Source organism: Ranitomeya imitator, chromosome 7 (assembly GCF_032444005.1).
Source record: "Ranitomeya imitator isolate aRanImi1 chromosome 7, aRanImi1.pri, whole genome shotgun sequence".
Lineage (NCBI taxonomy): Eukaryota > Metazoa > Chordata > Amphibia > Anura > Dendrobatidae > Ranitomeya > Ranitomeya imitator.
The window spans coordinates 185591599-185616962 of record NC_091288.1 but is presented as its reverse complement, the minus strand read 5'-3'; the positions used below and the strand labels follow the sequence as shown (position 1 = coordinate 185616962).

At 44.0% G+C, this 25364-nt stretch overlaps 1 protein-coding gene across 3 annotated transcripts in view; it reads left to right on the top strand.

Moving 5' to 3' along the window:
* Positions 1-324: 324 nt before the first annotated feature.
* Positions 325-25364, top strand: part of LOC138645808 (zinc finger protein 84-like) — a 37345-nt gene continuing 12305 nt past the window's right edge. The window contains exons 1-2 of one of the 3 annotated variants that reach the window (XM_069735323.1): positions 325-529; positions 21062-21169. In XM_069735323.1, coding sequence (XP_069591424.1) covers positions 21109-21169 — 61 coding nt within the window. In that variant the 5' untranslated portion in view covers positions 325-529; positions 21062-21108. Of the gene's footprint in view, positions 530-10489; positions 10684-21061; positions 21170-25364 lie in introns of those variants that run through there. The other 2 variants (XM_069735324.1, XM_069735325.1) reach the window with 2 other exon arrangements.

The following is a 25364-nucleotide window of genomic DNA, read 5'->3' as shown; positions in this document are numbered from 1 at the left end:
GTTTGGGGGGGCAGAAAATAACTTGACAACCCACCCCGAACAACTATACTAGAAAGAGTTAACAAACATGGATGCTGTGTGGCCGGTTGCTATGGGCAACGGACAGGTTATATGCTAGATTTCGTAGTTTTGGTTTAGGTTTACAACTTCCCAATTAATATAAATGCAATTAAAGATTTTGGAAAATCAAACAACGGAACAAGTAGTAGGAGGAAGAGGAGTCAAGGGAGCAATGTCTGGTGTCACGTGACGACGCTGCACGTCTCCCAGCGGCCGCCTGGCGCAGGCCCCTCTGTTTCCGGTCGGAATGTCCTGAGCGGTGCACACGGGCGGATATGGAAGCTGTTGTGTCAGTCAGGCTTTGAGAAAGGAGCGGTTCGTGGGCGGCAGAGCTCTTGCTCCGTCCTGTGTGAACTGGACCAGTAGCCATCACCAAGCCGGGGCTGCAGCTCTTCGCCCGGCGCTGGGCCACGGCCAGTGATGATCTGGTGTTTCCCGGAGCCTTTGAGCTGCTGATTAGGTTCATCTGGTGAGTATGCTGGGACTTGTAGTGTTGGTTGCTGTGGTAACGTGCCTGCTGAGCTCAGCGTATGCTTCAGCTGTCATGACGTGAACATTGCTGTTTAATACGGATTCTGGTGCCTGTAGTGTTCTAGGGCTGTGGGACTACAAATCCCACAATGCACTTGTGATGACTGGTTGGTTACAGGGCTCTTACATGTCCTTTAATTGGAGGGGCAGTAACAATTTCTTCACTGCAGGCTGTAGCTGGGCTGTTCTATATCCATATAATGGAAAATGGCCACTTAACCCCAGCGTCAGACTGAGCGCTGCCCCCAAATCCTGCAGTCAGACCCCCATACCAGATACTGATGGTGACTAAATCTATATGACAAATAATAAAAAGCTGTATATGAAACAGTCCCTGAACCCAGAGGGTAGAATGGGGATGGAGCTCCTGTCCCCCCACCCTGATCCTGCTTGGGGGTCCCAAAAGTGCTGTTAGAATCATTACCAGGATAGAGGCACAATTTACAGGGGGTAACATAGTTAGCAAGGCTGAAAAAAAGACATTTGTCCATCCAGGTCAGGCTTTATTCAGAATAAATCCCCAGATCTACGGAGTGCAGAGTGCAGATTTTCCATCACCCCGTAGTACAGAATGCTGCCTTTAAAGAGGACCCGTCCTCACTCCTGACATATCTGCTTTAGTAAATATTAATCAGAAATTGTGGAGCAACTTTTCTCATGACATCTCTTATTCTTCTTGGAAATTTTGGAGCAAAAAGACAGCTGGATGCAGGTCCTTAGTGCTCTGACATTGGAAAATCAGTGCTGCCAGTATCGGACTGAGGCGTCTCTTAGATGGATTACATACATTATATACACATAGAGTAGATATATAGATGTTAGTGACATATACAATTAGTGCAGTGTGTGTGCTGCTTACTGCACATGTAAATAAAAGATTATTTTTCTGAAAAAAAATGGCGTGGGCTCCCGTGTAATTTACATAACCAGCAGGGGGAAAGCTGACGGCTGGGAGCTAATGTTTATAGCCTGGAAAGGGGGTAATACCCATGGAGCTTACCAGCCTATTTTGACCTTAATGACCTGGCCATTTTTTGCAATTCTGACCAGTGTCCCTTTATGAGGTAATAACTCAGGAACGCTTCAACGGATCCTAGGGATTCTGAGATTGTTTTTTCGTGACATATTGGGCTTCATGTTAGTGGTAAATTTAGGTCAATAATTTTTGAGTTTCTTCGTGAAAAAATTGGAAAATTTTGCAATTTTCAAATTTTAAATTTTTATTTTGTTAACCCCTTCATGACCCAGCCTATTTTGACCTTAAAGACCTTGCCGTTTTTTGCAATTCTGACCAGTGTCCCTTTATGAGGTAATAACTCAGGAACGCTTCAACGGATCCTAGCGGTTCTGAGATTGTTTTTTCGTGACATATTGGGCTTCATGTTAGTGGTAAATTTAGGTCAATAAATTCTGCGTTTATTTGTGATAAAAATGGAAATTTGGCGAAAATTTTGAAAATTTCGCAATTTTCACATTTTGAATTTTTATTCTGTTAAACCAGAGAGATATGTGACACAAAATAGTTAATAAATAACATTTCCCACATGTTTACTTTACATCAGCACAATTTTGGAAACAAAATTTTTTTTTGTTAGGAAGTTATAAGGGTTAAAATTTGACCAGCGATTTGTCATTTTTACAACGAAATTTACAAAACCATTTTTTTTAGGGACCACCTCACATTTGAAGTCAGTTTGAGGGGTCTATATGGCTGAAAATACCCAAAAGTGACACCATTCTAAAAACTGCACCCCTCAAGGTGCTCAAAACCACATTCAAGAAGTTTATTAACCCTTCAGGTGCTTCACAGCAGCAGAAGCAACAAGGAAGGAAAAAATGAACATTTAACTTTTTAGTCACAAAAATTATCTTTTAGCAACAATTTTTTTATTTTCCCAATGGTAAAAGGAGAAACTGAACCACGAAAGTTGTTGTCCAATTTGTCCTGAGTACGCTGATACCTCATATGTGGGGGTAAACCACTGTTTGGGCGCACGGCAGGGCTTGGAAGGGAAGGAGCGCCATTTGACTTTTTGAATCAAAAATTGGCTCCACTCTTTAGCGGACACCATGTCACATTTGGAGAGCACCCGTGTGCCTAAAAATTGGAGCTCCCCCACAAGTGACCCCATTTTGGAAACTAGACGCCCCAAGGAACTTATCTAGATGCATAGTGAGCACTTTGAACCCCCAGGTTCTTCACAAATTGATCCGTAAAAATGAAAAAGTACTTTTTTTCACAAAAAAATTCTTTTAGCCTCAATTTTTTCATTTTCACATGGGCAACAGGATAAAATGGATCCTAAAATGTGTTGGGCAATTTCTCCTGAGTACACCAATACCTCACATGTGGGGGTAAACCACTGTTTGGGCACATGGTAAGGCTCGGAAGGGAAGGAGCGCCATTTGACTTTTTGAATGAAAAATTATTTCCATCGTTAGGGGACACCATGTCGCGTTTGGATAGCTCCTGTGTGCCTAAACATTGGCGCTCCCCCACAAGTGACCCCATTTTGGAAACTAGACCCCCCAAGGAACTTATTTAGATGCCTAGTAAGCACTTTAAACCCTCAGATGCTTCACAAATTGATCTGTAAAAATGAAAAAGTACTTTTTTTTCACAAAAAAATTCTTTTTGCCTCAATTTTTTCATTTTCACATGGGCAGTAGGATAAAATGGATCATAAAATTTGTTGGGCAATTTCTCCCGAGTACGCCAATACCTCATATGTGGGGGTAAACCACTGTTTGGGCACTCGGCAGGGCTCGGAAGGGAAGGCGCGCCATTTGACTTTATGAATGGAAAATTAGCTCCAATTGTTAGCGGACACCATGTCGCGTTTGGAGAGCCCCTGTGTGCCTAAACATTGGAGCTCCCCCACAAGTGACCCCATTTTGGAAACTAGACCCCCCAAGGAACTTATCTAGATGCACATTGAGCACTCTAAACCCCCAGGTGCTTCACAGAAGTTTATAACGCAGAGCCATGAAAATAAAAAATAATTTTTCTTTCCTCAAAAATGATTTTTTAGCCTGGAATTTCCTATTTTGCCAAGGATAATAGGAGAAATTGGACCCCAAATATTGTTGTCCAGTTTGTCCTGAGTACGCTGATACCCCATATGTGGGGGTAAACCACTGTTTGGGCGCACGGCAGGGCTCGGAAGGGATGGCATGCCATTTGGCTTTTTAAATGGAAAATTAGCTCCAATCATTAGCGGACACCATGTCACGTTTGGAGAGCCCCTGTGTGCCTAAACATTGGAGATCCCCCAGAAATGACCCAATTTTGGAAACTAGACCCCCAAAGGAACTAATCTAGATGTGTGGTGAGGACTTTGAACCCCCAAGTGCTTCACAGAAGTTTATAACGCAGAGCCATGAAAATAAAAAAAAAAATTATTTTCTCAAAAATGATCTTTTAGCCTGCAATTTTTTATTTTCCCAAGGGTAACAGGAGAAATTTGACCCCAAAAGTTGTTGTCCAGTTTCTCCTGAGTACGCTGATACCCCATGTGTGGGGGTAAATCACTGTTTGGGCACATGCCGGGGCTCGGAAGTGAAGTAGTGACGTTTTGAAATGCAGACTTTGATGGAATGCTCTGTGGGCGTCACGTTGCGTTTGCAGAGCCCCTGATGTGGCTTAACAGTAGAAACCCCCCACAATTGACCCCATTTTGGAAACTAGACCCCCCAAGGAACTTATCTAGATGCACATTGAGCACTTTAAACCCCCAGGTGCTTCACAGAAGTTTATAACGCAGAGCCATGAAAATAAAAAATAATTTTTCTTTCCTCAAAAATGATTTTTTAGCCTGGAATTTCCTATTTTGCCAAGGATAATAGGAGAAATTGGACCCCAAATATTGTTGTCCAGTTTGTCCTGAGTACGCTGATACCCCACATGTGGGGGTAAACCACTGTTTGGGCGCACGGCAGGGCTCGGAAGGGATGGCATGCCATTTGGCTTTTTAAATGGAAAATTAGCTCCAATCATTAGCGGACACCATGTCACGTTTGGAGAGCCCCTGTGTGCCTAAACATTGGAGATCCCCCAGAAATGACCCAATTTTGGAAACTAGACCCCCAAAGGAACTAATCTAGATGTGTGGTGAGGACTTTGAACCCCCAAGTGCTTCACAGAAGTTTTTAACGCAGAGCCATGAAAATAAAAAAAAAAATTATTTTCTCAAAAATGATCTTTTAGCCTGCAATTTTTTATTTTCCCAAGGGTAACAGGAGAAATTTGACCCCAAAAGTTATTGTCCAGTTTCTCCTGAGTACGGTGATACAACATATGTGGGGGTAAATCACTGTTTGGGCACATGCCGGGGCTCGGAAGTGAAGTAGTGACGTTTTGAAATGCAGACTTTGATGGAATGCTCTGTGGGCGTCACGTTGCGTTTGCAGAGCCCCTGATGTGGCTTAACAGTAGAAACCCCCCACAAGTGACCCCATTTTGGAAACTAGACCCCCAAAGGAACTTATCTAGATGTGTGGTGAGCACTTTGAACCCCCAAGTGCTTCATAGAAGTTTATAATGCAGAGCCGTGAAAATAATAAATACGTTTTCTTTCCTCAAAAATAATTATTTAGCCCAGAATTTTTTATTTTCCCAAGGGTAACAGGAGAAATTCGACCCCAATAGTTGTTGTCCAGTTTCTCCTGAGTACGCTGATACCCCATGTGTGGGGGTAAACCACTGTTTGGGCACACGTCGGGGCTCAGAAGGGAAGTAGTGACTTTTGAAATGCAGACTTTGATGGAATGGTCTGCGGGCGTCACATTGCGTTTGCAGAGCCCCTGGTGTGCCTAAACAGTAGAAACCCCCCACAAGTGACCCCATTTTAGAAACTAGACCCCCCAAGGAACTTATCTAGATATGTGGTGAGCACTTTGAACCCCCAAGTGCTTCACAGACGTTTACAACGCAGAGCCGTGAAAATAAAAAATCATTTTTCTTTCCTCAAAAATGATGTTTTAGCAAGCATTTTTTTAGATTCACAAGGGTAACAGGAGAAATTGGACCCCAGTAATTGTTCCGCAGTTTATCCTGAGTACACTGATACCCCATATGTGGGGGTAAACCACTGTTTGGGCACACTTCAGGGCTCGGAAGTGAGGGAGCACCATTTGACTTTTTGAATACGAGATTGGCTGGAATCAATGGTGGCGCCATGTTGCGTTTGGAGACCCCTGATGTGCCTAAACAGTGGTAACCCCTCAATTCTACCTCCAACACTAACCCCCCCACACCCCTAACCCTAATCCCAACTGTAGCCATAACCCTAATCACAACCCTAACCACAACCCTAATTCCAACCCTAACCCTAAGGCTATGTGCCCACGTTGCGGATTCGTGTGAGATATTTCCGCACCATTTTTGAAAAATCCGCGGGTAAAAGGCACTGCGTTTTACCTGCGGATTTTCCGCGGATTTCCAGTGTTTTTTGTGCGGATTTCACCTGCGGATTCCTATTGAGGAACAGGTGTAAAAAGCCGCGGAATCCGCACAAAGAATTGACATGCTGCGGAAAATACAACGCAGCGTTTCCGCGCGGTATTTTCTGCACCATGGGCACAGCGGATTTAGTTTTTCATATGTTTACATGGTACTGTAAACCTGATGGAATACTGCTGCGAATCCGCAGCGGCCAATCCGCAGCCAAATCCGCACCGTGTGAACATAGCCTAATTCTAAAGGTATGTGCACACGCTGCGGAAAACGCTGCAGATCCGCAGCAGTTTCCCATGAGTTTACAGTTCAATGTAAACCTACGGGAAACAAAAATCGCTGTACACATGCTGCGGAAAAACTGCACGGAAACGCAGCGGTTTAGATTCCGCAGCATGTCACTTCTTTCTGCGGATTCCGCAGCGGTTTTACAACTGCTCAAATAGAAAATCGCAATTGTAAAACCGCAGTGAAATGCGCAGAAAAAACGCGGTAAATCCGCCATAAATCCGCAGAGGTTTAGCACTGCGGATTTATCAAATCCGCAGCGGAAAAATCCGCAGAGGACCAGAATACGTGTGCACATACCGAAACCCTAGCCCTAACCCTAGCCCTAACCCTAGCCCTACCCCTAACCCTACCCCTAGCCCTAACCCTAACCCTAACCCTACCCCTAACCCTAACCCTATTCTAACATTAGTGGAAAAAAAAAATTTTCTTTATTTTTTTATTGTCCCTACCTATGGGGGTGACAAAGGGGGGGGGTCATGTATTATTTTTTTTATTTTGATCACTGAGATATAATCTATCTCAGTGATCAAAATGCACTTTGGAACGAATCTGCCGGCCGGCAGATTCGGCGGGCGCACTGCGCATGCGCCCGCCATTTTGGAAGATGGCGGCGCCCAGGGAGAAGACGGACGGGACCCCGGCTGGATCGGTAAGTATGATGGGGTGGGGGGGGACCACGGGGGGGGGGATCGGAGCACGGGGGGGGGAATCGGAGCGCGGCAGGCGTGGAACGGAGCACGGGGGGCGTGGAACGGAGCACGGGGGGGCTGGAACGGAGCATGGGGGGGTGGAACGGAGCACGGGGGGGTGGATCTGAATGCAGGGGGGGGTGATTGGAGCACGGGGGGGTGATTGGAGCACGGGGGGAGCGGACAAGAGCACGGGGGGGAGCGGAGCACTGGATGGAGGGGAGCCGGAGCAGTGTACCGGCCAGATCGGGGGGCTGGGGGGGCGATCGGTGGGGTGGGGTGGGGGCACACTAGTATTTCCAGCCATGGCCGATGATATTGCAGCATCGGCCATGGCTGGATTGTAATATTTCACCCGTTATAATGGGTGAAATATTACAAATCGCTCTGATTGGCAGTTTCACTTTCAACAGCCAATCAGAGCGATCGTAGCCACGAGGGGGTGAAGCCACTTCCCCTGGGCTAAACTACCACTCCCCCTGTCCCTGCAGATCGGGTGAAATGGGAGTTAACCCTTTCACCCGATCTGCAGGGACGCGATCTTTCTGTGACACAGCATATGCGTCACAGGTCGGATTGGCACCGACTTTCATGACGCATACGCTGTGTCACAGGTCGGGAAGGGGTTAAACCAGAGAGTTATGTGACACAAAATAGTTAATGAATAACATTTCCCACATGCCTACTTTTACATCAGCACAAATTTGGAAACAACATTTTTTTTGGTTAGGGAGTTATAAAGGATACCAATTATCTAATGATTTCTCATTTTTACAGCAAAATTTAGAAAACCATTTTTTAGGGACCACCTCATATTTGAAGTCAGTTTGAGGGGTCTATATGGCTGAAAATACCCAAAAGTGACACCATTCTAAAAACTGCACCCCTCAAGGTGCTCAAAACCACATTCAAGAAGTTTATTAACCCTTCAGGTGTTTCACAGCAGCAGAAGCAACATGGAAGAAAAAAATTTAACATTTAACTTTTTAGTCACAAAAATTATCTTTTAGCAACAATTTTTTTTATTTTCCCAAGGGTTAAAAGGAGAAACTGGACCCCAAAAGTTATTGTACAATTTGTCCTGAGTATGCCGATACCCAATATGTGGGGGGAACCAATGTTTGGGCGCACGACAGGGCTCGGAAGGGAAGGAGCGCCATTTTACTTTTTGAATGGAAAATTAGCTCTTATCGTTAGCGGACACCATGTCGCGTATGGAGAGCCCCTGTGTACCAAGACATTGGAGCTCCCCCACAAGTGACCCCATTTTGGAAACTAGACCCCCCAGGGAACTTATCTAGATGTGTGGTGAGCAGTGGCAGTGGTCAGGCGGCGATGATGTGGCAGCAGGCCAGCAGAAGGGACATTGCTCTGCAGCTCCCATGGAAGGGATCAAGCTGCAGAGGGCAACCATATTTCACTCCGCCCCGCCACATCTAATTGGAGCCATAGCATCACATGTCTCCCTGTTCAGTGTCTCCAGGTGAACTCCTATTCCCTGTCTGATGGTGCTATCAGAAAGGTCGTGCGGGTTCACAGCCAATGAACTCCCTTCACCTTTCTAGTCAGTATTCGCGTCAGCGACATCTTTATATCTGCCTATGTTATGTGTATATCTTTTCTATTCTAACCTGCCACACTGTGATTTTACTGTACGCGGCATATAATCTATATACATAATTGTCTAAGGGGTACTTCCGTCTTTCTGTCTGTCCTTCTGTCGCGGTTATTCGTTCGCTGATTGGTCTCGGCAGCTGCCTGTCATGGCTGCCGCAACCAATCAGCGACGGCCACAGTCCGATTAGTCCCTCCCCTACTCCCCCTGCACTCACTGCCCGGCGCCCGCTCCGTAATCCCCTCCACTCACCGCTCACACAGGGTTAATGGCAGCGGTAACAGCCCGCGGTGTAACGCACTCCGTTACCGCTGCTATTAACCCTGTGTGTCCCCAACTATTTACTATTGATGCTGCCTATGCAGCATCAATAGTAAATATATGTCATGTTAAAAATAATTTAAAAAAAAAAAACCCTGCTATACTCACCATCCACCGCCTTTCTCGCTCCTCGCCACGCTCCCGGGACCGCTACATTGCAAGCGGCAGCTTCCTGTCCCGTCCCAGGGCTGGTGTGCAACAAGGACCTGCTGTGACGTCACGGTCATGTGACCGCGACGTCATCATAGGTCCTGCTCACACCAGCCCTGGGACTTGCAATGGAGTGATCCCGGGAGTGTGACGAGGATTGCGAAAGGCGGCGGCCGGTAAGTATAGCAGGACTTCAACGGGCTATAGGTGAGTATATGTTTATTTTTTTTTTTAAGTCTCTATACTACATGGCTCTGTGCTGGCCAATATACTACGTGACTGGGCAATATACTACGTGGCTCTGCTATATACTATGTGGCTGTCCAATATACTATGTGACTGGGCAATATACCGTACTACGTGGGCTGTGCTATATAGTACGTGGCTGGGCAATATAGTACGTGGCTGCGCAATATAGTACGTGGCTGGGCAATATAGTACGTGGCTGCGCAATATAGTACGTGGCTGCGCAATATAGTACGTGGCTGCGCAATATAGTACGTGGCTGGGCAATATAGTACGTGGCTGGGCAATATAGTACGTGGACATGCATATTCTAGAATACCCGATGCGTTAGAATCGGGCCACAATCCAGTGTGTGTGTGTGTATATATATATATATATATTTTCACCCCCTGATGTCACACTGTTGTGAATTCTGTTGTCAAGCTCCCTCCTGTGGTCATGAATGGTACTTCGGCTGGTTCTGTCCATGGGCTTCCTCTGGTGGTTGTGAGTGGGGCTGCGGCTTCTGAGTTTCCTTCCACAGGTGACGAGGTTAATTCGTTAGCTGGCTGCTCTATTTAACTCCACTTAGATCATTGCTCCATGCCACCTGTCAATGTTCCAGTATTGGTCTGTTCGCTCCTGGATCGTTCTTGTGACCTGTCTTCTCCAGCAGAAGCTAAGTTCCTGCTTGTTTTTCTCTTGTTTGCTATTTTTCTGTCCAGCTTGCTATTTTGATTTTTGTCTTGCTTGCTGGAAGCTCTGGGACGCAGAGGGAGCGCCTCCGCACCGTGAGTCGGTGCGGAGGGTCTTTTGCGCCCTCTGCGTGGTTTTTTTGTAGTTTTTGTGCTGACCACAAAGTCACCTTTCCTATCCTCTGTCTGTTCAGTAAGTCGGGCCTCTCTTTGCTAAATCTATTTCATCTCTGTGTTTGTGATTTTAATCTTAACTCACAGTCATTATATGTGGGGGGCTGCCTTTCCCTTTGGGGAATTTCTCTGAGGCAAGGTAGGCTTATTTTTCTATCTTTAGGGCTAGCTAGTTCCTTAGGCTGTGACGAGTTGCATAGGGAGCGTTAGGAGCAATCCACGGCTATTTCTAGTGTGTGTGATAGGATTAGGGATTGCGGTCAGCAGAGTTCCCACGTCCCAGAGCTTGTCCTGTATTATTATTAACTATCAGGTCTTTCCGTGTGCTCTTACCCACCTGGTCCATTATTGTCCTAACCACCAGGTCATAACATCACACCCCCTGACGAAGGAACTTTTCTTTGGGTCCGAAACGCGCGTCGGGGTACATATCACCACACATTGGCGGTCCTGGAAGTATTCTCCCCAGTTTTATAAGTAAGTGGCATCAGATCAGATTGGATCATATGTTCAAATAGCACTTTTTTTCAGTGTGGGTCAAGCACGGCATGCACGACAAGCTGCCTCCTATATAGTTATTGTACAGGACTTTTTCCTAGCACTTCTTGCATGTTCTTATACACATGTTCATTGTTATGTGATACACATTTTTAATATATATTGTATATAATCCTTTTATATACATATATATTTTTTATATATTCTTTTTTAACCCCTTACTGACCTCGGACGGGATAGTACGTCCGAGGTCAGATCCCCTGCTTTGATGCAGGGCTCAGCGGTGAGCCCGCATCAAAGCCGGGACATGTCAGCTGTTTTGAACAGCTGACATGTGCCCGTAATAGGCGCGGGCAGAATCGCGATCTGCCTGCACCTATTAACTAGTTAAATGCCGCTGACAAACGCAGACAGCGGCATTTAACTACCACTTCCGGCCGGGCGGCCGGAAATGATCGCATCGCCGACCCCCGTCACATGATCGGAGGTCGGCGATGCTTCAGAATAGTAACCATAGAGGTTCTTGAGACCTCTATGGTTACTGATCCCTGGCAGCTGTGAGCGCCACCCTGTGGTCGGCGCTCACAGCACACCTGCATTTCTGCTACATAGCAGCGAACAGCAGATCGCTGCTATGTAGCAGAGCCGATGGTGCTGTGCCAGCTTCTAGCCTCCCATGGAGGCTATTGAAGCATGGCAAAAGTAAAAAAAAAAAAAAAGTAAAAAAAAATGTGAAAAAAATATAAAAGTTTAAATCACTCCCCTTTCGCCCCAATCAAAATAAATGAATAAAAAAAAATCAAATCTACTCATATTTGGTATCGCCGCGGTCAGAATCGCCCGATCTATCAATTAAAAAAAAGCATTAACCTGATCGCTAAACGGCGTAGCGAGAAAAAAATGCAAACGCCAGAATTACGTTTTTTTGGTCGCCGTGACATTGCATTAAAATGCAATAATGGGCGATCAAAAGAACGTATTTGCACCAAAATGCTATCATTAAAAATGTCATCTCGGCACGCAAAAAATAAGCCCTCAACCGACCCCAGATCATGAAAAATGGAGACGCTACGAGTATCGGAAAATGGCGCAAATTTTTTTTTTTTTTTTTTTTTTTAGCAAAGTTTGGAATTTTTTTTCACCACTTAAATAAAAAATAACCTAGACATGTTAGGTGTCTATGAACTCTTACTGACCTGGAGAATCATAATGTCAGGTCAGTTTTAGCATTTAGTGAACCTAGCAAAAAAGCCAAATAAAAAACAAGTGTGGGATTGCACTTTTTTTGCAATTTCACCGCACTTGGAATTTTTTTCCCATTTTCTAGTACACGACATGCTAAAACCAATGATGTCGTTCAAAAGTACAAATCGTCCCGCAAAAAATAAGCCCTCACATGGCCAAATTGACGGAAAAATAAAAAAGTTATGGCTCTGGGAAGGAGGGGAGTGAAAAACTAACACGGAAAAACGAAAAATCCCAAGGTCATGAAGGGGTTAATATTATTTTCAATTTTTGTTTCACATAAATTGGTCCTTTTTATTTTATTATTTTTTACATATGGCTTTTTTTGGTACTTATACTTATATATATATATACATATATATATATTTTTTTTTCTGTCCACTGGGGTATCCAGAGCATATACATTTTTGACTTGCCATGTGCTAATTGTATATTGCATTATTTATATAGTGTGTGATGTGTGCATATACATATAAATGTAAAAAAACATACATATACACAGTTGTTTTATTTCCTCATTTTTAATAATTATTGCTCTTGCTATATAATAAAAATTATCATTTTAAATATTATTCCCTGCCATCATCATTCTTTTTACTGGTTTTGGTCCATGCTTGGTGCTCGTTCCTCTTGTCGTTTTAGTGGTCTCACTATATTGCTTTGACACAGGTGGTGACCGGTATTTTTATCGATATTGGTTAATGGGTGTATCCTTTTAATTTTAGCTATTTCTCTCCATAATACCTGGTTTTTCTCCTGTGTCTATTTGACTGTACTGAGTGGTCACATGGTACCGCTCATTACAGTAATGAATATGCGGCTCCACCTCCCATAGGGGTGGAGCCGCATATTCATTACTATAATGAGCGGTAACGGTGACCGCTCATTACAGGAAGAAGCTGCGGCGCCGGGGAAGCAGGGACTGCACCGCGCCAGGAGCAGGTGAGTATAACGGGGAGGGGAGCGCTGCGCGATATTCACCTGCTCCTCGTTCTGGCGCCGCTCCGTCTTCAGCGTCTTCTGCAGTGATGCTCAAGTCAGAGGGCGCAGTGACGTGATTAGTGCGCACCCTCTGCCTGAACATCAGTGCAGAAGACGCTGAAGATGGAGTGGCGCCGGAACGAAGTCAGGTGAATAATGAAAGTGCCGGGGGCCTGAGCGACGCAGAGGTGAGTATGTGATTTTTCTCTTCGCCACGACAGCACCCACTTGAGAGAGGGGATCCGCCCCTAGGAACAGGAAACCCCTATGGAGAGAATAAAAGGGGCGGTCCCCCTCGCTCCCACAGTTGGTTTCCTGTTCCTACGGGAGACACCTGGAGAGAAGAGGATTCCCAGCCTGGATGCCGCTTGCGCAGTTTACCTTATAGGGACGGCAAGGGCTCCAGAGCTGGAAGCGGCGTCGGGGGTTCTATGGCAGCTTCCCCCCTCTGCCGGCAGGTACCGTGAGGCCAGGATCGGGGAGTCGCCTGGCTCACAGGAGTTTTCATCCAGCATGCCTGCAGGGTCTGGATCGCTGCAGTAAGAACCTGTGTCGCCATCTTCGGGTGGCGCACAGGCAGCGTGTGACCCAGTGATTGTCCCCCGGAAGTATTGTTACAACTTCCGGGGTGAGGCTGAAGGAGGACGGCGCCTGCGCGCTGGATGTGGAGGCAGGCGCGCACAGCAGAGCCGCAACCCGGATGTAGTGGTCACTTCCGGGTGCGGCAGGAAGAAGATGGCGGCCCCCAGTACAAGAGAACGCTGGCGCTGATTCCCGGCGTCCATCATGGCATCTCCCCAGGACACAGCGTTGCCTTCAGTGGAGGTCACCGCTGTCACTCCTGGAAGCCGGACAAGCAGCAGCCGCAGATCTTCCTCCAAGAGCAAGAGATCGGACTGGTCGGTTCTTCCCTCTGTGCCTCCGTCTCCTCCTCGTCAGCCGGTATTATGATGACAGCTTCAGGGGTGAGTGTTGCCTACCCTATTTTAAGCTGATTACGTTCCCCTCTTTCATCTAATTCCCTAGGCTAAAAGAACAGGGAAATCCAGACATAAGCAATGTGCCTTATGCTCTCAGCCGCTCCCGGATATCTATTTAAAAAAGCTATGCCAGTCATGCATTGAATCCACCTTACGTGAGGAGTCATCAGTAAGGTCGGAAGACATACGTAGCATGATCAGAGAGGAATTACGAGCCTTTAGAAGCTCTGAGAAAGTTCCTGAAAGTAGGAAGAAATATACCTCTCCTACATCTGAACAATCCTCTGGGGTGGAGGATAAGGATTCGGACGGGTCTCAAGAGGTTATATTTTCGGAGAGTGAGCAAGATTCATGCTTCCCTACAGATAGCATTGACAACTTAGTCAATTCAGTACGTAACACCATGGGTATAGAAGATGCTAAAACCCTTAAAACGCCACAGGATGTGATGTTTGCAGGCCTATCTGAAAGAAAAAGAGCGTCTTTCCCTGTTATTCCAGCAATAAAAGAATTAGTCAAAAAGGAGTGGGAAAGCCAGGGACAAAAAGGGTTGCCGTCTTCCTCAAAACGTCGCTATCCCTTTAATGACGAGGATTTCTCCAAATGGTCAAAAGCCCCAAAAGTGGATGCGGCAGTGGCGTCCACTTCTAGAAAATCTTTATTGCCTGTTGAAGATTCAGGATCCTTGCAAGACCCGCTTGACCGGAAAGCTGATTCCCTTTTGAAAAGAGCGTGGGAATCCTGTACAGGAGCTTTCAGACCGGCTATTTCGGCCACATGTACGGCTAGATCCATGCTGGTCTGGTTAAATGATCTTGAAGAGGGCCTGAAAGGTGGTCTTTCCCACGATAAACTAATGTCCTCTATTCCATTAATTAGAGGAGCTACTGCCTTTTTGGCTGATTCTTCGGCTGATTCCATCCGTTTAGCAGCCAAATCAGCAGGTCTAACCAACGCGGCTCGCCGCGCTTTGTGGTTAAAAGGATGGAAAGGGGATCCACAAACGAAATCTAAGTTATGTGGTCTGCCATGCCAGGGTGAGTACCTATTTGGTACTCAATTGGATGACATTCTTACCAAAGCGGGTGAGAGGAAGAAAGGGTTCCCCAATAACACTTATCTTCCATCTTATAGGAGAGCATTCCGAAAGCCCATGTTCAACAGAAGACTGGACTATAAAAACCAGAACCGTTGGGATAACAAGGACTTTAAGCAAAAAGGAGCCTTCTTCGGAAAACGCCCTTTCAAACCTGAGGATAAACCCCGCTAGGACAGATCTACCTGTTGGTGGTAGGTTGTCCTTCTTCCCTACTCAATGGCTGGCAATAACTTCAAATCCATGGGCAGCTAGCCTTATAACTACAGGCCTAAGATTAAAATTTCTCCAAGTCCCCCCGGACTCTTTTTTTCTGACTTCCTTAGGGTCACCATCACAACAACAAGCCTTGGAACAGGAAATAACTCTCCTGTCCAAAGGAGTATTGGTGGAAGTCCCCTTTCATCAAAGAGGAAGGGGATTTTATTCCCCTTTATTTTTGATTTCGAAACCAGACGGGACATATAGAACAATAATTAACCTTAAGAGACTAAACATCTTCTTAGAGAACCAAACCTTTAAAATGGAATCCATTCGGTCAACTATTAAGCTTCTGTTTCCCCATTGCTTCATGGCAGTTCTTGACCTTAAAGACGCATACTATCATCTTCCAATCTTCAGGGAGCATCAACAATATCTGCGGGTGGCAGTTATGATCAAAGGTCAGGTTCGACATTATCAATACACAGCAATGCCCTTTGGACTATCAATAGCCCCTAGAGTTTTCACAAAACTAATGTCAGAGGTAATGTCATATTTGAGGTTAAAAGACACCCTCATAATACCATATTTAGACGACCTATTGATAGTCGGGAATTCCCTTTCTCAATGTCATCAACGTATATCCGATTCAATTTCGGCCCTACAGAGGTTGGGGTGGTTAGTAAATTGGGAAAAATCTAGATTGTCCCCTACAACTAATCAAAAATTTTTAGGGATTATTCTAGACTCTACAAATCAGATGTGCTTCCTTCCCGAGTCAAAACAAATAGCAATCATAAATAAAGTACAATCAGTAATTAACAACCCCCTAATTTCCATAAGAGAAGGTATGTCCCTTCTTGGTTCTTTCACATCATGTATTCCAGCTGTTCCGTGGGCCCAATTCCATAGCAGGAAATTACAGTACACGATACTTCGTGAGGAAGAAAGACTGCCGGGCCGATTAGATAGTCGTATTTCCTTACCATCAGATGTGGTACAATCTCTCACTTGGTGGTTAGATCCGGATCATTTTACCAGTGGGGTTCCCTGGGTGGTTAAACCTTCAAAAACTATCTTCACTGATGCCAGTCCTAGTGGTTGGGGAGCACACTTAGGAGATCAAGTAGTGCAAGGTCTGTGGTCTCTTAGAGAATCAGATGATTCTTCTAATAAAAAAGAACTGAAGGCTATCTATCATGCCTTGTCTAAATTTCTTCCGCAGCTACACGGTACACATACAAGAGTCCTTTCAGACAACATGACAGCAGTAGCATACATAAACCACCAAGGAGGAACAAGATCAGAAGCACTCATGTCTATAGCCGACAACATTCTAGCCATAGCAGACGAGCACCTTCTGTCTTTATCAGCACTACATGTGAGAGGGATCGACAATTCGAGAGCAGATTTCTTCAGTCGCCACACTCTCCATCAAGGAGAATGGGTTCTAAGTCATCGTATCTTTTGCATGATAGTAAAAAAAATGGGGCACTCCCGAGATAGATCTCTTTGCGACCAAACAAAACAGGCAAGTCAAAAAATTTGCATCTTTATTCCGATCTGACAATCCAGATATCTTCGACGCCCTACAAGTGCCATGGGTATTCAAAAAGGCTTATGCCTTTCCCCCGCTGATACTACTTCCGACAGTGATCAGGAAGATAAGGGAGGACAGAGCAAACGTGATCCTAATTGCTCCGTTCTGGCCCAAGAGGCCATGGTTTTCCTGGCTGAGAGCCATGTCAATTTCAGACCCATGGATCCTTCCGGAGGATCGGGATCTTCTTTTCCAGGGCCCCTTCAACCACCCTCATGTGAAGGGTCTACGACTAACAGCCTGGAATTTGAGAGGCAGCTGCTAAAGATCAGAGGGTTCTCAAACAAAGTTATTGACACTCTACTATTAAGTAGGAAAAATTCCACTACCTCCATCTACGCAAGAGTGTGGAGAAAATTTCTAAACCTCTACCCAACAGCCCTGTCAAACGAAATTCATATCCCTAGGATTCTAGAATTTCTCCAAAAAGGGCGCGATCTAGGTCTGGCGGTCAGTACCTTAAAAGTACACATTTCTGCGCTGGGGGCTTTATATGGTCACGATATTGCAGGTAATAAGTGGGTAGCCAGGTTTGTTGCAGCATGCCAGAGGTCAGAGACAGTTCACATTCCCCATGTACCACCTTGGGATGTTAATTTAGTTCTTGAAGCTCTTACAGACCACCCTTTTGAGCCACTACATTCAGCTCACATAAAACATGTCTCCCTCAAGACAGCTCTTCTCGTCGCCTTAGTATCAGCAAGAAGAGTAAGTGACATACAGGCACTATCGATAGATCCTCCCTTTATGTCAATCTTCCCAGATAGAGTTGTCCTAAAAACAGACCCTTCATACTTACCCAAAGTATGTACTAAATTTCACAGATCGCAAGAAATTTACCTTCCCTCCTTCTATGATAACCCTACAAGTCAGGAGGAACAAAAATACCACACATTAGATGTGAGGAGAGCCATATTAGCTTATTTGGATAGGACTAGTGCTTGGAGGAAGAGCAGGGCTCTCTTTGTTTCCTTCCAGGGTCATAGAAAAGGAGCTGGAATCACGAAGGGTACTTTATCTCGGTGGATTCGAGATGCAATATGTCTGGCCTATTCATCCAAAGGGGAGAATCCGCCTGAGAACGTAAGAGCACATTCCACCCGGGCGATTGCATCATCCTGGGCTGAGCGAGCGGAGGTTCCGATAGAACAGATATGTAAGGCCGCAACCTGGTCTTCGCCTACTACCTTCTATAATCACTATAGATTAGACTTGTCTTCCTCATCTGACTTGTCCTTCGGTAGATCAGTCCTTAACACGGTGATCCCTCCCAAATGACTATCTCTGAAAGTCTCTCAAGTGGGTGCTGTCGTGGCGAAGAGAAAACACCGGATTACGTACCGGTAATGCTCTTTTATAGAGCCACGACAGCACCCCTTCACTTCCCACCCTTATAGGTTTTTTATTAGGAGCACGGTTAAGGGTGTTTGGTTCTTGTAGTTAGCCATGCTTAAGTTAACTAATTATAAACGATGATATTGAATGACCTACTAAAATCTGTTGGGCGGTTCCTCGCAATCTCTGTAAACCCAACTGTGGGAGCGAGGGGGACCGCCCCTTTTATTCTCTCCATAGGGGTTTCCTGTTCCTAGGGGCGGATCCCCTCTCTCAAGTGGGTGCTGTCGTGGCTCTATAAAAGAGCATTACCGGTACGTAATCCGGTGTTTTTTATTTAATTTTTTTAACGCAGCAACAGCAAATGGGGCAAGTGTCTGTATGGAGCACCTTATGGGGTCATAATCAAGGTTTGTGCAGCACTATATGGGGCAAGTGTCTGTATGGAGCATCTTTTGGGGCCATAATCAACGTTTGTGGAGCATTATATGGGGTAGGTGTCTGTATGGAGCATCTTATGGGGCCATAATCAAGGTTTGTGCAGCACTATACAGTTGTGGCCAAAGGTATTGACACCCCTGCAATTCTGTCAGATAATACTCAGTTTCTTCCTGAAAATGATAGCAATCACAAATTCTTTGGTATTATTATCTTCATTTAATTTGTCTTAAATGAAAAAACACAAAAGAGAATGAAGCAAAAAGCAAAACATTGATCATTTCACACAAAACTTCAAAAATGGGCCAGACAAAAGTATTGGCACTCTCAGCCTAATACTTGGTTGCACAACCTTTAGCCAAAATAACTGCGACCAACCGCTTCCGGTAACCATCAATGAGTTTCTTAAAATGAAATCCAAAAACCAAAGAAAAACAGAAGACCGCACTAACAGCTGGTTCTATCACCTGGATAAATTAAGCATGATTTAGATACCAAGAAGCTGAATTGGAAATCAGGTGCTCACGCTGAAAATAAGTCCAAATCACCGCTGCATGAAAATAGAAGACCCGTGGAAGCGCAGCTGCGCGAAACAGCCGTCGTCTTGTGGAAGCCCGTGTTTCCCTGCCTGTCCTGCATTTGACATGATGTCAGAATAAAGTTTGGATTTTATTTGGATGGTGAGTGCCCGCATTTCTTCTATTTTCATGCAGCGGAGTTTCTTACAATGCTCTGCTGGAATTTTAGACCATTCTTCTTTGGCAAACTGCTCCAGGTCCCTGATATTTGAAGGGTGCCTTCTCCAAACTGCCATTTTTAGATCTCTCCACAGGTGTTCTATGGGATTCAGGTCTGGACTCATTGCTGGCCACCTTAGAAGTCTCCAGTGCTTTCTCTTAAACCATTTTCTAGTGCTTTTTGAAGTGTGTTTTGGATCATTGTCCTGCTGGAAGACCCATGACCTCTGAGGGGGACCCAGCTTTCTCACACTGGGCCCTACATTATGCTGCAAAATTTGTTGGTAGTCTTCAGACTTCATAATGCCATGCACACGGTCAAGCAGTCCAGTGCCAGAGGCAGCAAAGCAACCCCAAAACATCAGGGAACCTCCACCATGTTTGACTGTAGGGACCGTGCTCTTTTCTTTGAATGCCTCTTTTTTTTCTCCTGTAAACTCAATGTTGATGCCTTTGCCCAAAAAGCTCTACTATTGTCTCATCTGACCAGAGAACATTCTTCCAAAACGTTTTAGGCTTTTTCAGGTAAGTTTTGGCAAACTCCAGCCTGGCTTTTTTTATGTCTCGGGGTAAGAAGTGGGGTCTTCCTGGGTCTCCTACCATACAGTCCCTTTTCATTCAGACGCCGATGGATAGTACGGGTTGACACTGTTGTACCCTCGGACTGCAGGGCAGCTTGAACTTGTTTGGATGTTAGTCGAGGTTCTTTATCCAACATCCGCACAATCTTGCGTTGAAATCTCTTGTCAATTTTTCTTTTCCGTTCACATCTAGGGAGGTTAGCCACAGTGCCATGGGCTTTAAACTTCTTGATGACACTGCGCACGGTAGACACAGGAACATTCAGGTCGTTGGAGATGGATTTGCAGCATTGAGATTGCTCACTCTTCCTCACAATTTGGTTTCTCAAGTCCCCAGACAGTTCTTTGGTCTTCTTTCTTTTCTCCATGCTCAATGTGGTACACACAAGGACACAGGACAGAGGTTGAGTCAACTTTAATCCAAGTCAACAGGCTGCAAGTGTGATTTAGTTATTGCCAACACCTGTTAGGTGCCACAGGTAAGTTACAGGTGCTGTTAATTACACAAATTAGAGAAGCATCACATGATTTTTCGAACAGTGCTAATACTTTTGTCCACCCCCTTTTTTATGTCTGGTGTGGAATTATATCCAATTTGGCTTTGGGATAATTCTTTTTGTGTTTTTTTTTTCATTTAAGACAAATTAAATGAAGATAATACCAAAGAATTTGTGTTTGCAATCATTTTCAGGAACAAAATGAGTATTATCTGACATGACAGAATTGCAGGGGTGTCAATACTTTTGGCCATAAGTTACAGTGTAACGTGGCACAGTTGTGAGGTGCACAAAGAAGGTTCCCAAACCAGAAACTATATGAAATAAACTTTGGCACTCAACTTTTAGTAAATCGTAAGTATTTTATTGGCAGCCACTTGTACAAACGTTTCGGTCAGTGTTGTTGACCTTCTTCAGTGTATCTATGGAGACAAAGATAATGTATGGATCCGATTGGTGGATCTGAGTAAACTCCCTACCCAGAATTGGCAGTGGTGATGGGTGGACCAGATAGGTGGACCAGGGTGATTTCCCTGTCCAGGTTAGGCAGTGATGTCCGTCAGGAACGCGGTGTCCGCCGCTTGTTCTGTGGTGATACCACACCATCTAGAACATTCCATGTGAGTTTTCCTTCTGTTTGTGACTTCTACATTATTACTTTCACAGCTTTGACATCCAGGCAAATATCTGAAGAATATTGATGTTGAGGCATAATGGAGAAAGGAGAAAATGATGTGCGGGATCATGAGTGGTGCAAAGAGGACGTTCCTACAGGTAACTGCCGCAGTGAGGAGTAACCATTAAATAAAGCAGAGAATAGTCACATTCTTGTTATTCACTGGACTGGAAAATTGAAGTTTTGTTATGTGTTTTCTCAGTTTTTTTGGCCATAGATTTCCTCATTCAGCTAAAATAAAGATTATATAGTGCTGACAATGTAATGGTGCAATATGTAATAAGACTGGTTGTGTATCTATAATATAGATTTAAGAGTAGACTGGGATGATAGATCATCAAAGACATGACAAACCTCACTGGCAAAGTATCTAGTTTAGTGTTTTACATCATATCCATCATGGTTCTGGTTCCAGGATTAATATATAACCTAAGTAATCTATTTGATATACTGAACTAGCTGGAGATAAGAAAAAAAACTGTTTTATGACAATTGTCTCATAGTCGCAGCCAGGAGTAGATTATAAGAGAAAGCAGAGAATTGCCTGGGCTTATCCAGCTTCATATTTGCTCCATGGCCATGACTTCCTATTACACCACCTAGTAGTACTGACATCTGAGCATTTCTCTAGGCACAAGTAACACAATATGAGCAAGTCCTGAACTCTGTCATATGGAAGATGGGGTGCCAGTGGTCGATGTGTAGTGTTCACTGAAGATTAGATATGACTAGCTGAAGAGCCCGACGTTGCCCGAGCACAGTAACTAACTGTGGTTAGTTATAATAAATTACAATGATTATATTGCACATAAAAACATTTCACATCATATACTCAACACTACAGATTTGCAACACAAATTAACTAAACGATTACCTAAGTATTGATAGTATTTTATTTTCAACTCATTCAAGAGCCTTTTGGATAAACAACATTTTTGGTTTTTCCTTCCGGTGCAAAGATTAACAGATTTTTGGCAGTTCCAACTCTTGAACAGGCCACGTAAAGTTGACCATGAGAAAAGCATGGAGATTGCAAATCAATCCCTACTACTTTGAAGGACTGTCCCTGAGCCTTGTTAATGGACATTGCAAATGCCAGACCAACTGGAAACTGGAGGTGTTTAAAATCAAAAGTCAAATCAGATGAAATGAGATGAATTCTTGGAATGAAAATGTCCTCTCCTTTGGCACATTCTGTTGCTGAGCTGTGTATTTAATTTTGTCCTGTGTGATACTGATACTGTCTTGCTGAGCCGTGAATCTAATCCCATCAGGTCATTCCATGTCAAGTGATTTTTACCCCTATATTTTTAACTCTTTTGAGATTTTGTTATTTGGTAATAGTGTGTAGACCTATTATTAATTTTTTTCTTTTATTGATTTTCAAAGTTCGGAAAAAGTGCTAATTTTGGTGTTGCCTGCCGTTACATTTCTCCTCATAACTCGGGCTAGAAAAAAGATAGCGAAACAAATTAGACACCATTCTACTCAGAACTGTACAGTCTTTCACCAGATATGTCACAAGAGTATCTTTGATAATATTTTACCCATCCAAATGCAAACACAAAACTTTAAACCGCATTTCCGAAAAAAAAAACGTTTAATTTAAAAATGTTGAAAACTGCACATGTGCCTGCTATGCTCCTAGTCACATCTGTACCAAAATACAAGCTGGGATCGTGATTGGATCATATTTAAAAAAATAAAACTATTACAGTGTCAGATCAAAAATCTTGAATTCAGATCTGTTCAGCCTGTGGTCTAAAAGTGTGGGGTCTATATTTCCCAAATAATCCATGATTTTTAGATATTACTGTATTATTTTATTATGTTACAGTTTAGAAGCAGGAGAGGACAGAGGAGAAAGCTTTGTTAGGGCTCAACCTGAGAATGACAATGGGTAGACAATTAATGCAGAGCAGATGAGAGGCCGGTAGCTCGGGCCTCCACAGGCAATATTCAGACCAAATCTTAACACCTATGCAACTCTTCAAATGGAGGGAGAAAAATATTCTTAACATCCAGTTCATGTATTGTACAAACCAGGACTACGAGGAGGAAGAGAGTTTGTGAAAACATCGGTTACAGGAAGCAGAACCCATCACGGACTCAGCAATACTGCACTGTCATTCCATGTAGTGAAACAGAAATAAAAATAAAGAATTTTTTCATTCAGCAAAGACCATAAAGTCCATGAAGTGGTAGAAGGCGGCACAAGATCGGCAATGACTGACATAACTGGTTATGTGACCTGTGAATATGATTGGCACTGGTGGCAGCTACTGGACTCTCCAAAGATTGTGTAAATGAAGAAGTAGAAGTGACTTTTCTGCACCTTCTGGTCCTTTGTGTATCCAAGAAAGGCAGACATTTTAAAAGTGAACAAAAATCAGATATAACTCAAGTGGAGCCGAGCACCATGACAGGCCGTGCATACTCCGACACAAAAGGAAATGGCCATTGATAGTAAGCGCTTATGGACAAGATTACATTTCACCCACTAGAAGGGACACATCTATATATATATAATCGTCTAAGGGGTACTTCCGTCTATTTGTCTGTCTTTCTGTCTGTCACAGAAATCCCGCATCTCTGCCGGCCACGACCAATCAGCGACGGGCACAGTCCAGCCGCGAATTCGCACCTTCCTACTCTGTCAGTGCGCCCTCCAGTCAGCGCTCACACAGGGTTAATGGCTGCGTTACACCGCGTTATGCCGCGGTGTAACACAGTCCGTTAACACTGCTATTAACCCTGTGTGACCAACTTTTTACTATTGATGCTGCCTATGCAGCATCAATAGTAAAAATATCTAATGTTAAAAATAATAAACAAAATAAAAAATCATTATATCCTCACCTTCCGTCGCCTTTCCTGCTGCTCCTCGCAACGGAAGCGCCTGGCCTGGGTCCGGGGGCCGACGGAAGGTGAGTGTAACTATTTTCTATTTTAATTATTATTATTTTTTTTTTAAACAGGGATATGGTGCCCACATTGCTATATACTGCATGGGCTGTGTTATATACTACATCTCTGTGCTATATACTATGTGGCTGTGGTATACATTTCGTGGCCGGGCAATATACTACATCGCTGTGATCTATACTACGTGGCCTGTGTTATATACTACGTGGCTGTGCAATATATTACGTGCCTGTGAAATATATTGCGTTACTGGGCAATATACTACATCGCTGTGCTTTATACTACGTGGCCTGTGTTATATACTGCATGGGCTGTGTTATATACTACGTCTCTGCTATATACTATGTGGCTGTGCTATATACTACATGGCTTTGCAATATATTACGTGGCTGTGCAATGTATTACGTGTTTGTGCTATATACTACGGGGCTGTGTTATATATTACGTGGGCTGTGTTATATATTACGTGGGCTGTGTTATATATTACGTGGGCTGTGTTATATACTACGTGGGCTGTATGCTACTTGGCTGTGCTATATTTCTCTGCTGTATCTGTGCATCATGAATCGTGGTATGTGTTAAAGAGGGGGGGCCCACTGAGACTCTTTTGCCCGGGGCCCTCAAAAACCTGGAGCAGGCCCTGGCTTCACTGATTGTTCGCAGCCGGGCGTGACCAGTCAGTGACAGGTGCAGTCCGGCCGCGAATTGGCGCAGAATTTGAACCACGCTTTGCTAATTGGTCGCACCCGGCCGGCCGAATCGTGTATAAATTGCATTATTCTGATAACTTCATAAATAAACTACATACATATTCTAGAATACCCGATGCGTTAGAATCGGGCCACTATCTAGTTGATGATAAAAGGCCAGTTTAAAAACGTACTATTAATTGTTTGATTAGTTCATATTTTATAGAACGAGGATTTAACTACTGTACTATTCTTCTTAAACACTTCATAAATGACATGTTTAGTGATATAGTAGAAAAAAATGTACATGTATAAATAGGTGGTAAAAATATTGGTTCTTTTAATCTTGTTTTTAACATATAATTAGGATGAGACTGAACATCGAAAATCACACTTGAGGATATGATCGCCTTTTTTCTTTTGGTTTGTTCAATGCATCCTGATTAAAAATGCTGAGCAAGTTGTGTTATGATGATCAAGATGTATTTATTCTGGCACTTCGGAATTTGTTTTTTTGTGTTTCTTTATTGTTACATATAAATGTTGAATTCAATAAGTTGTAATTTGAAAAGAAAAAGGGAAGAAACTCACACAAACATAAAATCAGATGATTCAAGGCTTAAAAAATAATATAAAAATTTGATAGATCCCAAGTTGAATCCCTGTACAAATATAAAAA